Source organism: Papilio polytes, unplaced genomic scaffold (assembly GCF_000836215.1).
Source record: "Papilio polytes unplaced genomic scaffold, Ppol_1.0 DF824180.1, whole genome shotgun sequence".
NCBI classification, from domain to species: Eukaryota; Metazoa; Arthropoda; class Insecta; order Lepidoptera; family Papilionidae; genus Papilio; species Papilio polytes.
Window position 1 is genome coordinate 3,425,847 of NW_013525024.1, and position 13,048 is coordinate 3,438,894.

Genomic DNA, 13,048 nt, shown 5'->3' on the forward strand with positions numbered 1-13,048 from the left:
TTTATTTTTTCGACGGTATGTGTTTTGAAACCAAATAGTTCTGAAGTATCTAATAATAAAAATTCAAATTCATGTGTAAATTAACAATCTCACCTGATTTTAATATCAACAGATATTTAAACTGCATCGTAAAGGAAAGATAAATAAAAGGTAATGAAATCGTGTTTCTTTTGTTTGTCACAATCTTGCAAAGCGTTTGATCGTTTGTTCTGCGAAGTCAAAGGTCTGTGACGTCACCGTTTGTCCTTCGTTTCACTGCGCTCGAAACTGATAGAATAGCTTTTAGCTATTGCCCTTTGCTCTCGAAGACTAACAACGGTACGTAGACTTAGATAACATAATTAGAATATCGACTACTATATTTGTATAGTATATAGTAGTTAAAATTTGATTTCTTGTTTTTAAGTTCGCTCTAGATTCTTAGTAGTAGTAGACTGTAATAATTATTATCGAGACATATTTTAGTTAATAGTTTTTTTTATAAGTTATACCTAGATACAGTCGAGTTACTCTGCATTGTGTAAAACACAATCTTACTAAGGTTATAAATGCGAAAGTTAAGATAGATGGAAGGATGTTTGTTAGAGTTTGTAGCCTAAACGTCTAAACGGATCTTGATGAAATTTGGCATATGTGAGGATAGTCTAGTAGAACACATAGGCTACTCACTTTTTTTTTATTCCACGGCGGATGGAGTGTCAGGCGAAAGCCAGTTATAAAATAAAGTAAGTCATTTTCTAGATGTTCTGTTTTGTTTTATCACTGGGCGTAAATGAATATGTTATTAACGAAATGAATATTAATTGAAGGGATTACAGTTATCTGCGTACCGAACTGTGTAATTCCAATGGGAAACTTTAATAAAACTAAGCGTTTTAGATCCGACGTAAGCCTGTTAGTGACCCATTGAGAGCGTTAATACTTTTAAATCTGGTATTTCCTCGAATCCTAAAATGAAATCTTTAGAAGCGATGTTTTTGTACTTTTTTTATAAAAACTAAACAATTATTTTAATTGAACATTTTAGTACTAAGTACAGAGTTACTTTAAGCTTTAATCTAAGGCAATAGTGGAACTTCAATTTCAATCTGAATGTTGGCACCCTTATTAAATGTGTTCCTTTGTGTCTGCGGTCTTAGTAATTTATTTTAATTAAGTTGTAATTACTTAAATGCTGCTTTGATTTGACGAATATCTAATCTTACTAATATTATAAATGCGAGAGTTTAGATGGATGGATGTTTATTAGAGTTTATAGCCTAAACAGCGGAACAGATCTGGATGAAATTATGCATAGATTTTGAGGATAGTCTGGAAGAACACATAGGCTACTTTTTTTTAATCCCCGCGAACGGAGTCGTAGGCGAAAGCTAGTTCACTATAATTTTCATTGATTAGATCTAGATAAGTCAGAAGTGAAATACAAAACAATGAATTATTTAAGCGCATAAGACGATTCTATTTTTTTTTTAAATGAAGGCAAAATCTCATCTTTCTATGCGTCCCCCTTCTCCGTCGAGTAAAGGTAGGTAATGTATCTTCTTTTTCAGATGTCTACGCGCAGCAGTCGTTTCGCTGTTATGGCTAATTCAGGTTAATGCTAACACCTATTCCAAGTTTAATCCAAAACCTCTTTCTTGACTTTCTAATTCTTCTGAAACCCACTTTAAGTTTTTAAAGAGAATTTCAAATATTTGAGAACAAATACATTGGTTACAAAATATTCCTAAAGTGTTAATAGGGTTAACAGAAAACCGTTGAAATCAAATTCTTTTAATAAAAATGATAAAAATAGAGAGTATTTTAATACTTCAGATACGGATTTCGAAATGTTTATTTTACAAAGAAGTTCTGGATATTCAACGCAAACATTGGAATAAAATACCAACATACGTATATTCAATAGATTGTTCTTTCAATTCTATTTTTTTTATAACATATTTACTACCACGATTTAGTTTATTTTTATGCACATTTTTGATTTGGTTTTTCAACTTTGAACATCTCATTTATTTCATTCATTTTTTTAATATAGTTTTTCGACATGCAAATACTGATATTGGTAAAGAAAATGACTTTTCAAGACCTTTTAATGGCCTTGGAAGAGATTTGTAAAAATGTTTTTACCGTCGTGAAGATCCTCAACAAAGTAATTGGTTATAGATAACAATTACAACGTGGTATTAACATTATGTTTTACAAAGAAAGTATTATTTGTATTCTATTGGGTATTGAAACACCTTTCAATTAATGTTAATAGGTCTTTATTTTGGTCAAATACACATTTTATTTCCTAAACAGAACGAATTAGTATTATAAATGCACACGGTAAGCAGGGGGTAAAATGATGACGTCACACAAGATCGTATCAATGTAGTGCCACGTTTCGAAAGCACTGTTTATTGGATTATGTAATTTACAATAAACTGTCGTTGAGAATAAAAACGCCTGCATTAGTGACCTGATCTATGTACGCCTGAAACAAATTTACAACAAAATTAGTTTACAAATGTCATCGGGATATTATACAAGCAACCTGTTTGTAATTTGCCGTGTCAATCACCGTAAGTAACAATGAATGTCTGCTAAAATGATCGGAGTGTGCCGAGTACTTGAATTTTTTTTTATAATAGAAGGGGGCAAACGAGCTGCGGGAAAACAGAGGTGGTCATGACGCCCATAGACATCCGCAACACCAGAGGAACAATAAGTCGACTGTTTGTAATTTTCTGGGGAATATTACACATGTTTGGCATATACAATATGCCAGAGACCGCACCGAACTATCGCTTACCTTGTATTTGTCGACCACAACTGGTACGTTGTTGGTAAGCCAGTTTTTTATACTGTCTCCTAAAGCACGTTCGCTCGCATTTATGGTATATGGAAGCTGTTCAAATAAAAAGATTACTTAAAAGAATATAATTTCTTTCAATATATTTTAATACCTATTTTTAAATACGTTATGTAACGGTTTTTAAAACATAGCTATAAAAGTAACGTAAAGTTACAGGTAAACAAAACGTTACTAATAAAGTTTTACTCAAACATACCTATGAATATTAGAACTTTCGAAATAGTGCCAAAATCAGGTATTTTTTATAATATAAGATGGCAAAAGAACAAGTGGCTACCCGAATCCAACGATATGGAAAGCAACCGCTGCCCATAATCATCCGCAATTGCAAATGCGTTGCCTACCCTCGATTTACGGAGGAGACGCACATAAAGAGGACATTTCCTCCTCCTACGCGTCTCCTCCACCGTCTTATCTACTTTTCCTTCCATTCTTACCTCTTAAGAAAAAGATGGAAAGGGAAGGGGACCAAAATCAGGCCTTCAACACCATTTCACGCCTGTTTTCTGTGTGGTCGTGGTATTACACCAGGCGAACCGGCCTATTCGAGCGAAGATGTTAAAGCGGGCTCTACCACTGAAGATAGATAATAATGTAAAAATGGTATAGGTATCAAAGGTAGATAATAATGGTAATAAATACATCGTCATCGGTGGGCACGAACAAGATCCTCATGTTGTCAAGTGTGTATCCAGTGGAAGCCACGCTGACGTTGGCGATTAAGTTAATTGCGTTGATAGCTAATCTTCAATATAAGTTAAGAAAAACAAGTATAATAAATTTGATAACTAAAATGTACTTATTTGTTTTAAATGTAACATTGGTAGAGCCCGCAACAGGTGCTACAGGAAAGACTAGCTCGCCGGGTGCACACCAAAGATTGAAACGCGGTGTTTAAAGTCATGTCTAGCGAGATATTGGTGTTTGATGCCTGTCATTGCTTTTGTTGCGTTAGTCTAGTCGTTAAAATGTTTAACAAAGTTGTATAAGAGACATAAACGTTCAATGCTAAAATAGTATGTAATAATGAGTTGTTACAATTTTGTCGCATGACAGTTTAACTGTACTGCGATTGTGAAAATTCGATACTCATCCAATATAGGTAGTGTACAATATTTAACTTGTTCTCTGCTGATATGTCGTTACAGCTATATATCTACTGTTTTATATTTACTTTTTTTAATCCCCTATATCCCCTTTATGTACACTTTCAAAATGAACTTCACCTTCCCGTCTTTTCCTTATAAGGATGGAAAGGAGAAACATAATAAAATAAAATAAAATAAAAGAACAATAGAATAAAAGCGGGATGGATGAAATGGCGACAGGTTACAGGTGTAATATGCGACCCGCATATTCCCCTTAAAATAAAGGGAAAATTTACAAAATCGTCGTAAGACCTGTCATGATGTATGGATTGAATGTTGGGCAGTAAAAGCGACGGATGAAAGGAGAAGACATGTGGCGGAAATGCGAATGTTAAGATGGATGTGTGGGCTAACACGATTGGATAAGATACGAAATGAGTATATTAGAGGAAGTTTGAGAGTAGCCCCGGTTGAGAAAATAAGGAGTAAAAGGTTAGAGTGGTATGGGCATGTTATGAGAAGGGATGAATCGCATGTAACAAGAAGGATGTTAGTTATGAATGTGGAGGGGTACATCGGTAGAGGTAGACCTAGAAAGAGATGAATGGATTGCGTGAAAGGTGACATGATCAAGAAGGGAGTGATGACTGAGATGACGGATGATAGAATGCTTTGGAGGACGAAAACCCGGTGCGCCGACCCTACGAGAGTAGGATAAGGCAGGGGACATGATGATGATGGAAAGAAGAAACATACTAAAATAGGTCACTCGCGAATGTCCTAGGTGTCGTGGTAATGCAACGATCAAGTAGCCTACACATTCAAATGCTACGGACTGTAACAGAAACAACTAACACACACATTTTATTTTATTAATTTGAGAATAACTTTTAAAGAAAACATTCCAAACAAACGCTACCTACGATTGAGTTTGCAATTAATTTGAACAAATCATATAAAACTCATACAGTGGGAAATAAAATTAACAAAAATGCTTACCTTTCGGACACACCAATACTACTGATACGACCAGTTATAGTTCGATTATTGGGAACATCTAAAGAAATACAACAAATAAGTAATGGTTAACTTAATTAGATTAAATTTAATTAAAATTTGATTCATTTCTTACTCAAACGTGCCACTGTGCCCCTTGATGTGATAGTTATTTCCATTGTACCACCAATGAAGCTTTTGCCTGCGATCTCTAAATTATTAAATGATAAACCCAAAAGTTGATCCGGCGTCGTAAAATTCACTAACAAGCTGGAAATCCGAACGTTTTTATATTAGTGTTTTATTAACGTAGAAATAGTATGTCATCAGTGAAAAAATACTTTCAAAATTGTTACCTAATCTATACTATTATAATAAAGCGTAAACACACACTTCTTTGTTGCCTAAGATGTCAGCAATTGCAGCATATTTTTGAATAATTCCTTATTTAATAAAAAGCCCTACACTTACGTCACGCTTTAGGCTATATATTTTCACGACTTAGCGGGTAAATATTTTTGATAAAAACCCTAATGTGGTAAAGAGTCCATAAGTTGCTGCCGACTTCAAGAAAGCAAGAGTGCTAAGGCTAAGGTTTGTCATGTCATGTTATTTTGACATTTGTTATTGTGACATAGTGAAATAGCTAGAATGTAACTCTTTGCTCACCGAACAATTTAATTATTTCTAAACACTCTAGCGTACACCTCAAAGTAAACTATCGTACAAGTGTTATGCGACTGTCGATTGTTTCGCAGCCAATTCAACTGTTTATTACACAACTAAAAATCGAGTAGTGCGCATCTCCATGTAAGCCCATAGGAATCAAAGCGGGACTAAATTGTGCGAACGTTTAGTTACAGCTGTGGGCTCTTAGTTTCTTTGGGATAACACAATGTAAATTGAAAATAATAAGTTTACAGAGAATACTATGAACTTACTGTTTTAATAACAATGTACTTACTACTTACCCAGTAGCGGGAAATAAATAATTTATATTTGTGGTATCTAACACATTTTCAACGTTCCGTTGAACAGTAGCATTGGGAAAGTAATTTAAGAAATCTTTGATTAATTTGTTATTATTTAAATCTGAAAATGTCAAGATTGGTGTTGATTTGTGTTTATATTTTATAATATTATAATGAACCTCAATATATAAATTAATATTATAAAGAGGAAAACCTTGTTTGTAATGAATAGACTAAAAAACTGGGCCGATTTTAAAAATTCTCTGACTGTTAGAAAGGTAATTTATCTGTGACTAACAAAGGCAATGTTTTCATTTATTTATTATTATTTTTATATTTCACGCGCACGGAGTCGCGGGCAAAAACTAGCTGGTAATACACTTCAAAGCAGTGCCAAATAAAGATTGTACAATTGATAGAATAAAAAGACAGTAACATCTCACCAGTAAGTAACTGCGCATGGCTATATTGCATATTTATGATGCCCAGCATCACAACAAGACAAACATTAACAATCGTCATTTTGTAGCTAAAAAGAATAACGAAATAAGCTTCTTTCAATTTGTTAAGGAATTGACAATAAAATGGAAGGTGTATTATTCTTCTTGTCATATGCAATTCTACGGTCTTTATGCCCAAATCATTCTAACTTTTACTTCTATTTTTTATTATTCCTGCTTCTTTCAAATTAACTCATACTTGATCTTGAGAAGATATTCCTTTTAGAAACTTTCTTTTATAAATGTCCTTTAGTCTTTTTCGTATACATTTCATGTCCAAATTCTCATTTAATTGTCCAAATCCAATCGTGTGGATCAGATTTGGACTTTTGTAATTCCATATTAGTTTTAAAAATAGAAAATTAATAGAAAATTTATGTTAACAAATTTTAAATATAGTTATACTTACCTATGTTTAGATAGTAATATAAAATTAACAACCTGACATGAAGTAAAAAATTAAATAAGACTGTACTTACTTCAGGAATTCGAAGAAATTGTCACGTTATTCTGCTTTCGAATCCAATAGAATTCTGAGCATAATTTTGACAATGAAGTAAGGAAGAGACATGGACTCACTTCACACCTGTTCAAATTCAATATAACTAGAGATGCACAACTTAAAATTTGCATAAAATTAAAATTTAATTTGTATAAAGCACCAAAACTGTAACAATTACAATTTCGATGACAGATATTATTTTAAATCCAAGATGGCGGCTACAAAATGGCGAATACAATTTTTTTAGAAAATTCTATCAGGGTAAAATGGACCATGAGAACATTGGCTCAGTGGTTTAAGCACTTGACTTGTAATCTACACGTCTTGGGTTCGAATCCCGCTATGTACCAATGTGATTTCAGATTTTTCGAACTTTCATATGTACATAATTTACCAGACGTTCTTACGGTGAAGGAAAACATTGTGATGCAACCTGCACATATCGGCGAAGAAATTCAAAGATATGTGTGAAGTCGACCAACCCACACTTGGCCAGCGTGTTTAACTATGGTCTAGTCACCCTTAGGGTAGGCTCCGAGCCCCTCAGTGGGGACGTAAAGTGAGCTGGTGATGATGAAAATGGACCACTAAGATTTGAATATTACAATACCAATAGTAGGATAAAATAACATTTAATTTAATAATCAAAACTGATTATTTAATTCTGGCGAAACATCACTACATTTTTCATTTGAAAATATTGTTTGAACAGTTTTCATAAAAACAAATATTAGCAGTTTATAAATAGGCAACAATGGCAACTTCAAGGTTCCTTTCAATGTATTACAATACTAACTTTCACCCGCGACTCCGTCCGCTTGGAATTGAATAAAACAAAAATAATTAGCGTTTGTGTTCTTCCAGACTATCCTCTACATCTATACCAAATTTCATCGAGATCCGTTCAGCAGTTTAGGCTACAAACTCTAACAGACATCCATTAAATTAATCCCCTAAATAAAAAATGTAGCCTACGTGTTGTTCTACACTATCTCAAATGTATGCCAAACGTCGTCGAAATCCGTTGAGCAGTTTAGGCTACAAACTCTAATAAACATCCATCCATCCATCCAAACTTGCGCATTTTTACTATTACTAAGATTATTAACATGCATCGTTACTTTTTACTTTGGAGAATAGTTAAAGAAATAATTTAGTGATGGTGTCAAAACGATTACGCTTGTTTGCTTTTGCCTATTTTTAAGTGTGTTCAAACTATTTAATTTCAGATATGAAGAGTATGGAAGTGGCATCAATTAAGTGTAAGCTTTTGATCCTGAGGTAAAGTGTAGCTTCAATATAATTAATCCGATTGTTGGAGCCCTAATTAACTGTAATAATATGTTGCCTTGTACCACTCTCAGGTCCTCTAACTCATTTAAATCAAGGCGTAATTGCGTAATTGCTGCATTGATTTAGCGAATACATACTTTCCTTTCAATACATTGATTTACATGTTGTCAACATTATATTGTCGAAAAGTAGGTTTTAGATTGTATTTTAGACTACCTTTCGAATTCGCACATGGAATTTAAAAAAAACATACAGACGAATTGAGTACCTCCTTCTTTTGGGAAGTCGGTCAAACAAAAGTGAGTAGTCTACATGTTCTTCCAGAGTGTCCTCTATGTCTATGCCAAATTTCATCGAGATCCGTTTAGCCGTTTAGGCTACAAACTCCTACAAACATCTATACATCCATCTAAACTTTTACAATATTATATTTTAGATGTATTATAGCACTTTTGCATTATTATTATACTTTACAGCGAGGAAGTTCTGAATATTTTACAAAAATATTGGAAATAAAATAGTCACATATTTAAAAAATGAAATTTAGTAATTATTTAGCTCTTGGTGCCGTTTTTTTAGTATTGCTTAAACTCGATTACAGTCTAGTTACTATAAATGAGAATTTCAGCGATATTTTATTACATTCGATTATTTCAATAAAAATTTACTTTGAAGTTCTCAATTCTTCTTTAGTTATAGTATGTCCATTGTTACTTAAAGAAAACGAGTTGTTTAGAATAGAAAGCGACTACTCTTCAAGAGCATTAAGACTCGAAAGCATTTTAAGGAATTAAATTTACCTTCGCTAAGATCCTAGTGAAAATAAATGGGGACATACTTGATGTTAGCATGTTGTTTATTTATTTATTTATTGGTGATAACCACTCAGCAAATGTGCTGATCTTCCGTGGCTTTTAAAATAATTTGTTTTATTCCCTTACAACAAAGTTGTTTGAAGTTATCTCTATTTAGATGGGTACTAAAACATATTTTTAATTGCTGGTAACTCTTTAATACTTGGAAACACAATTTACTTTTTAACTGCATTAATTACCATTGTATTTGCACGTAGTAAGCTAAGATAGAGTCTAACGGAATTGTAAGAATGTAACGACATGTTGCCAAGGCGTAATTTTAATGGATTATATGATTTACAATAAACTATCGTTGAGTGTTAAAACGCCGGCGTTAGTAAGCTGATCTACGGACGCCTGAAACAAAAATACAACAAAGTTAGTTTACAAATGTTATCGGCTTATTGTACAAGCCACCAATTTGTAATTTGCCATGAGAAGTAGTCAATTTGCCATGAAATGGCGAGTTTTTGAGTCAATAGAATAAGCTGACTATTTATAAATTGGCAGGCCAATTATGTCGCTACTGCACAGTACATACCGGGAAGTTATTGTATCTGGATGGCGGAAGACCGCATTTTGTGGTATGAAAGAAGGTCCAAGTGTAACAGTTGACAAATAAAGGCTGTTGTTGATAATGTTAGCCTATGCCGTTGTTATATATGATGTATATGCTGTTGACTTATAGACAGTAATTTTTACCTCTTACCTCATATGTGTCTACCACAACAGGAAGTTTGTTGCTGAGCCAGTTTTTTATGCGGTCTCCTGAATCTCGGTCGCTCGCAGTTATGTTATATGAAAGCTACATAAATAAAAACATGCATTAAAATATATACTTGGAATAAATAAATTTAAATTAAGCAAACTGTTTACTTTTTAAAAGAAACTCAATAACAAATAAGTAAATCTAAACAAGATAAAAGATAAAGCTAAATACTGAAAAAGTACTTTTAAAAATACAACAATAAACATGAATAATGCGTTTAACTAGATTATATTAAGCGAATGAGATTAATAAAACATTCTAACATTGACACATACAACTTAGAATATACTAGCTGTTCCCATGCGACTTCATCCGCATAGAATTATAAAAAAATCATTTTATCGTTCACATTTGTCAAACAATTGCAAATGTCAAATGACATGACATGATGACAAACTATGGCAATCTTGTTTCCTTGATGTTGGCAGTAACTTATGGTCTCTTTTCCGCATTAGGGTTTTTATCCAAAATATTTACCCCCTAAGTTTAATGGCGTGAAAATATATAGCCTAAAGCGTGACGTAAGAATAGGGCTTTTAATTAAAAAAGAAGTTATTCAAAAATATGCTGTAATTTTTTTTTAACATCTTAGGCAACAAAGAAGTCTTTGTTTACGCTTTATTATAATTGTATATATTTAGAACATATTTCCGTTGTTCTCATATTCATTAAAAAATCAATTTATTAATATGTTTATGTCCAATTTCGTGAGTACTACTTACGTCGTTGTCGACAGGCAGGAACAGGATCCTCATGTCGTCAACGGTGTAGCCAGTGGGTCCCAGTGTGAGGTTAGCAACCAAGTCAATTGCGTTGAAAGTGATTCTTGAATTTCAAAGTTAAATAAAACTAAGTTACCCAAGAGCGTCGGTGGCTGAGTGGTTTAAACACTTGATTTACAGGTCTTGGGTTCGAATCCCGCTTTGTACCAAAGTGATTTACTATTTTTCCAATTTTGATATGTACATAATTTACCCGACGTTCTTACGATGAAGGAAAACATCGTGATGCAACCTGCACATATCGGCGAAGAAATTCAAAGATATGTGTGAACTGAACCATCCCACACTGGGCCAAGGTGGTTTACTATGAACCCCTTACCTAGGGTAGGCAGCGAGACCCTCGGTAGGGACGTTTAGTGAGCTGGTGATGATGAGTATGAAGTTACCCAATTTCTACTGAGGCCTTTGATTTATATTTTTATATAAAAAAATTGACAGTAATAGAGCCGGCAATGGTATTAGTTGTTACACGAATGTCTAACTCGACTGGTGAAATGGTAAGGGACAATTAATAATTAAGTACTTGAATAAAATCAACAAAATTCCATATTTACCTTTCATTTGCACTAAAACTACCGATACGACCGGTTATAGTATTATTGTTACGTTTATTAGGACCTGACGAAAAACAAGAATGTTACATAGTGATGGTTATTTTGTATTAATTATAGCAAACGTAGTAATCATATTTTTCTACTTACCAAACCTCACTGCTGTACGGTTTTGTCTGACAGTAATCTCCATTGAACCACCAATGAAACTTTTGCCCGCGATTTCTATAGTGCTCGATTGCACACTGAGGATATCATTCGGGAACAGAGAAGTTACTAACAAACTGCAAAACATGGATAAATTAAACATCACATCATCTTCCTCCGTATCCTACTCCCTTAGGGTCGGCGCAATAGGTTTTTGTCCTCCACATAGCTCTACCATACGTCATCTCAGTCATCACTCCATTTTTACGCAATCTATCCATCTCTTTCTAGGTCTACCTCTACCTGTGTACCCTTCCACAGTCATAAAAAATTAAACAAGTGTACGAAAGTACCAGTTTCTTTAAAGAGAATATAACGAATGATAATATGTTTTTAATGTAAATGTTTGACCATACTTATACCGTGTGTAACATGTTTATCAGGAAACACTTACGCGCGATGACGTCAGTAATATCAATCAGTGGCGATCAAAGAGTAAAATATGCGTTTATAAACTGTTTATCATAAACTAGTTATCCCTTTAAATATTATAATATCACAGACGTATACCAACAGTGATTCCATTTCAGTAATAATGTACTTACCCAGTAGCGGGAAACAAATAATCTATATTCGTTATATTCAGTACATTTTCGTTGTTTTCAACAGTAGCTTCCGGAAAGTTGTTTAAGAAATCTTTGATTAATTTGTTGTTATTTAAGTCTGAAAATATATAAATATCAAGGTTAGTTTTGTTTTGTTTCTATACGTTATCAATCGTTAATATTTTTAAGTGATTTTAAAAACAAAAGATAGTTTAAAAAAAATCATAAAATAAGAAGTTACTCACTAGTAAGTAGCTGCGCATACGCTTGCTCTATGTTCATGATTCCCAGCATTGCAACAAGACAAAGATTAACAACTGTCATTTTGTAGCTAAAAAGAATAACGGAATAAGCTTTTAAATTTGTTAACAAATTGATACTAACATCTAATTTACAAATTATTCTCCTTGTCATTTGTAATTCTTCGTTTTTTATGTATATCATTCTAACCTTGTTTTAATTTTGTCACGTTAGTTCACTTCTAAACTCAATAGATTTCTGAGTACAATGTTTATAATGAGTTAAGGAAGAAAGACGGAGTCACTTCACACCTGTTTAAATTTAATTTGACTAGTGATGTTCAACATCAAATTTACATCTAAGTACAGGAAAGTAGCACTGAAACAATTAGTTTTGATTGCAATATACGATATAATTTAAATCCAAGATGGCGGCTACAAGATGGCGAATGCAATATTTTAGCAGTGTATATTAGACCAACGATAGTATTTGAATACTAGAATACCTTGATATCAAAATATATATTAACTATAAACTTAAAACTGGTGATGACTTAAATAATATTTTAAAGCAATGATAAAAACTTATTTGTTGTTTCATTGTGTGAATGAACCTCACTATATTTGAATTAATTGTTTGATCAGTTTTCACTAAAAACATATATAATCTGTTTAGAAATAGGCAACAATAGCAACTTCAAGGTTCTTTTTAATATTTAAACAATATCATTTGTTAAAATCGGTTACTAATATTGTTGATCTTTTAATTTTACGAGTATAGCATTCTTCGAAAATATGTAGCCGTATCAATCTATACTATCATAATAAAGCGTAAACACACACTTCTTTGTTGCCTAAGATGTCAGCAATAACAGCACATTTTTGAATAATTCT

The 13,048-nt window shown here is 33.0% G+C and overlaps 2 protein-coding genes across 2 annotated transcripts; both read right to left on the reverse strand.

The window, feature by feature from the left end:
* Positions 1–2,330: 2,330 nt before the first annotated feature.
* On the reverse strand, positions 2,331–6,937 carry LOC106111111. Its single transcript, XM_013293081.1, has 7 exons — positions 6,892–6,937; positions 6,356–6,441; positions 5,913–6,033; positions 5,078–5,211; positions 4,945–5,002; positions 2,795–2,890; positions 2,331–2,476 (listed from the first exon to the last, which is right to left on the reverse strand). Exons 2-6 carry the CDS (start codon positions 6,432–6,434, stop codon positions 2,875–2,877), a joined length of 408 nt encoding a protein of 135 aa, XP_013148535.1. The 5' UTR covers positions 6,435–6,441; positions 6,892–6,937; the 3' UTR covers positions 2,331–2,476; positions 2,795–2,874.
* A 2,391-nt stretch (positions 6,938–9,328) lies between these two features.
* LOC106111112 lies at positions 9,329–11,442 on the reverse strand. Its single transcript, XM_013293082.1, has 5 exons — positions 11,314–11,442; positions 11,167–11,230; positions 10,553–10,655; positions 9,771–9,866; positions 9,329–9,418 (listed from the first exon to the last, which is right to left on the reverse strand). The coding sequence occupies exons 1-5, from the start codon at positions 11,354–11,356 to the stop codon at positions 9,359–9,361; spliced, it is 366 nt and encodes a 121-aa protein (XP_013148536.1). The 5' UTR covers positions 11,357–11,442; the 3' UTR covers positions 9,329–9,358.
* Positions 11,443–13,048: the final 1,606 nt, after the last annotated feature.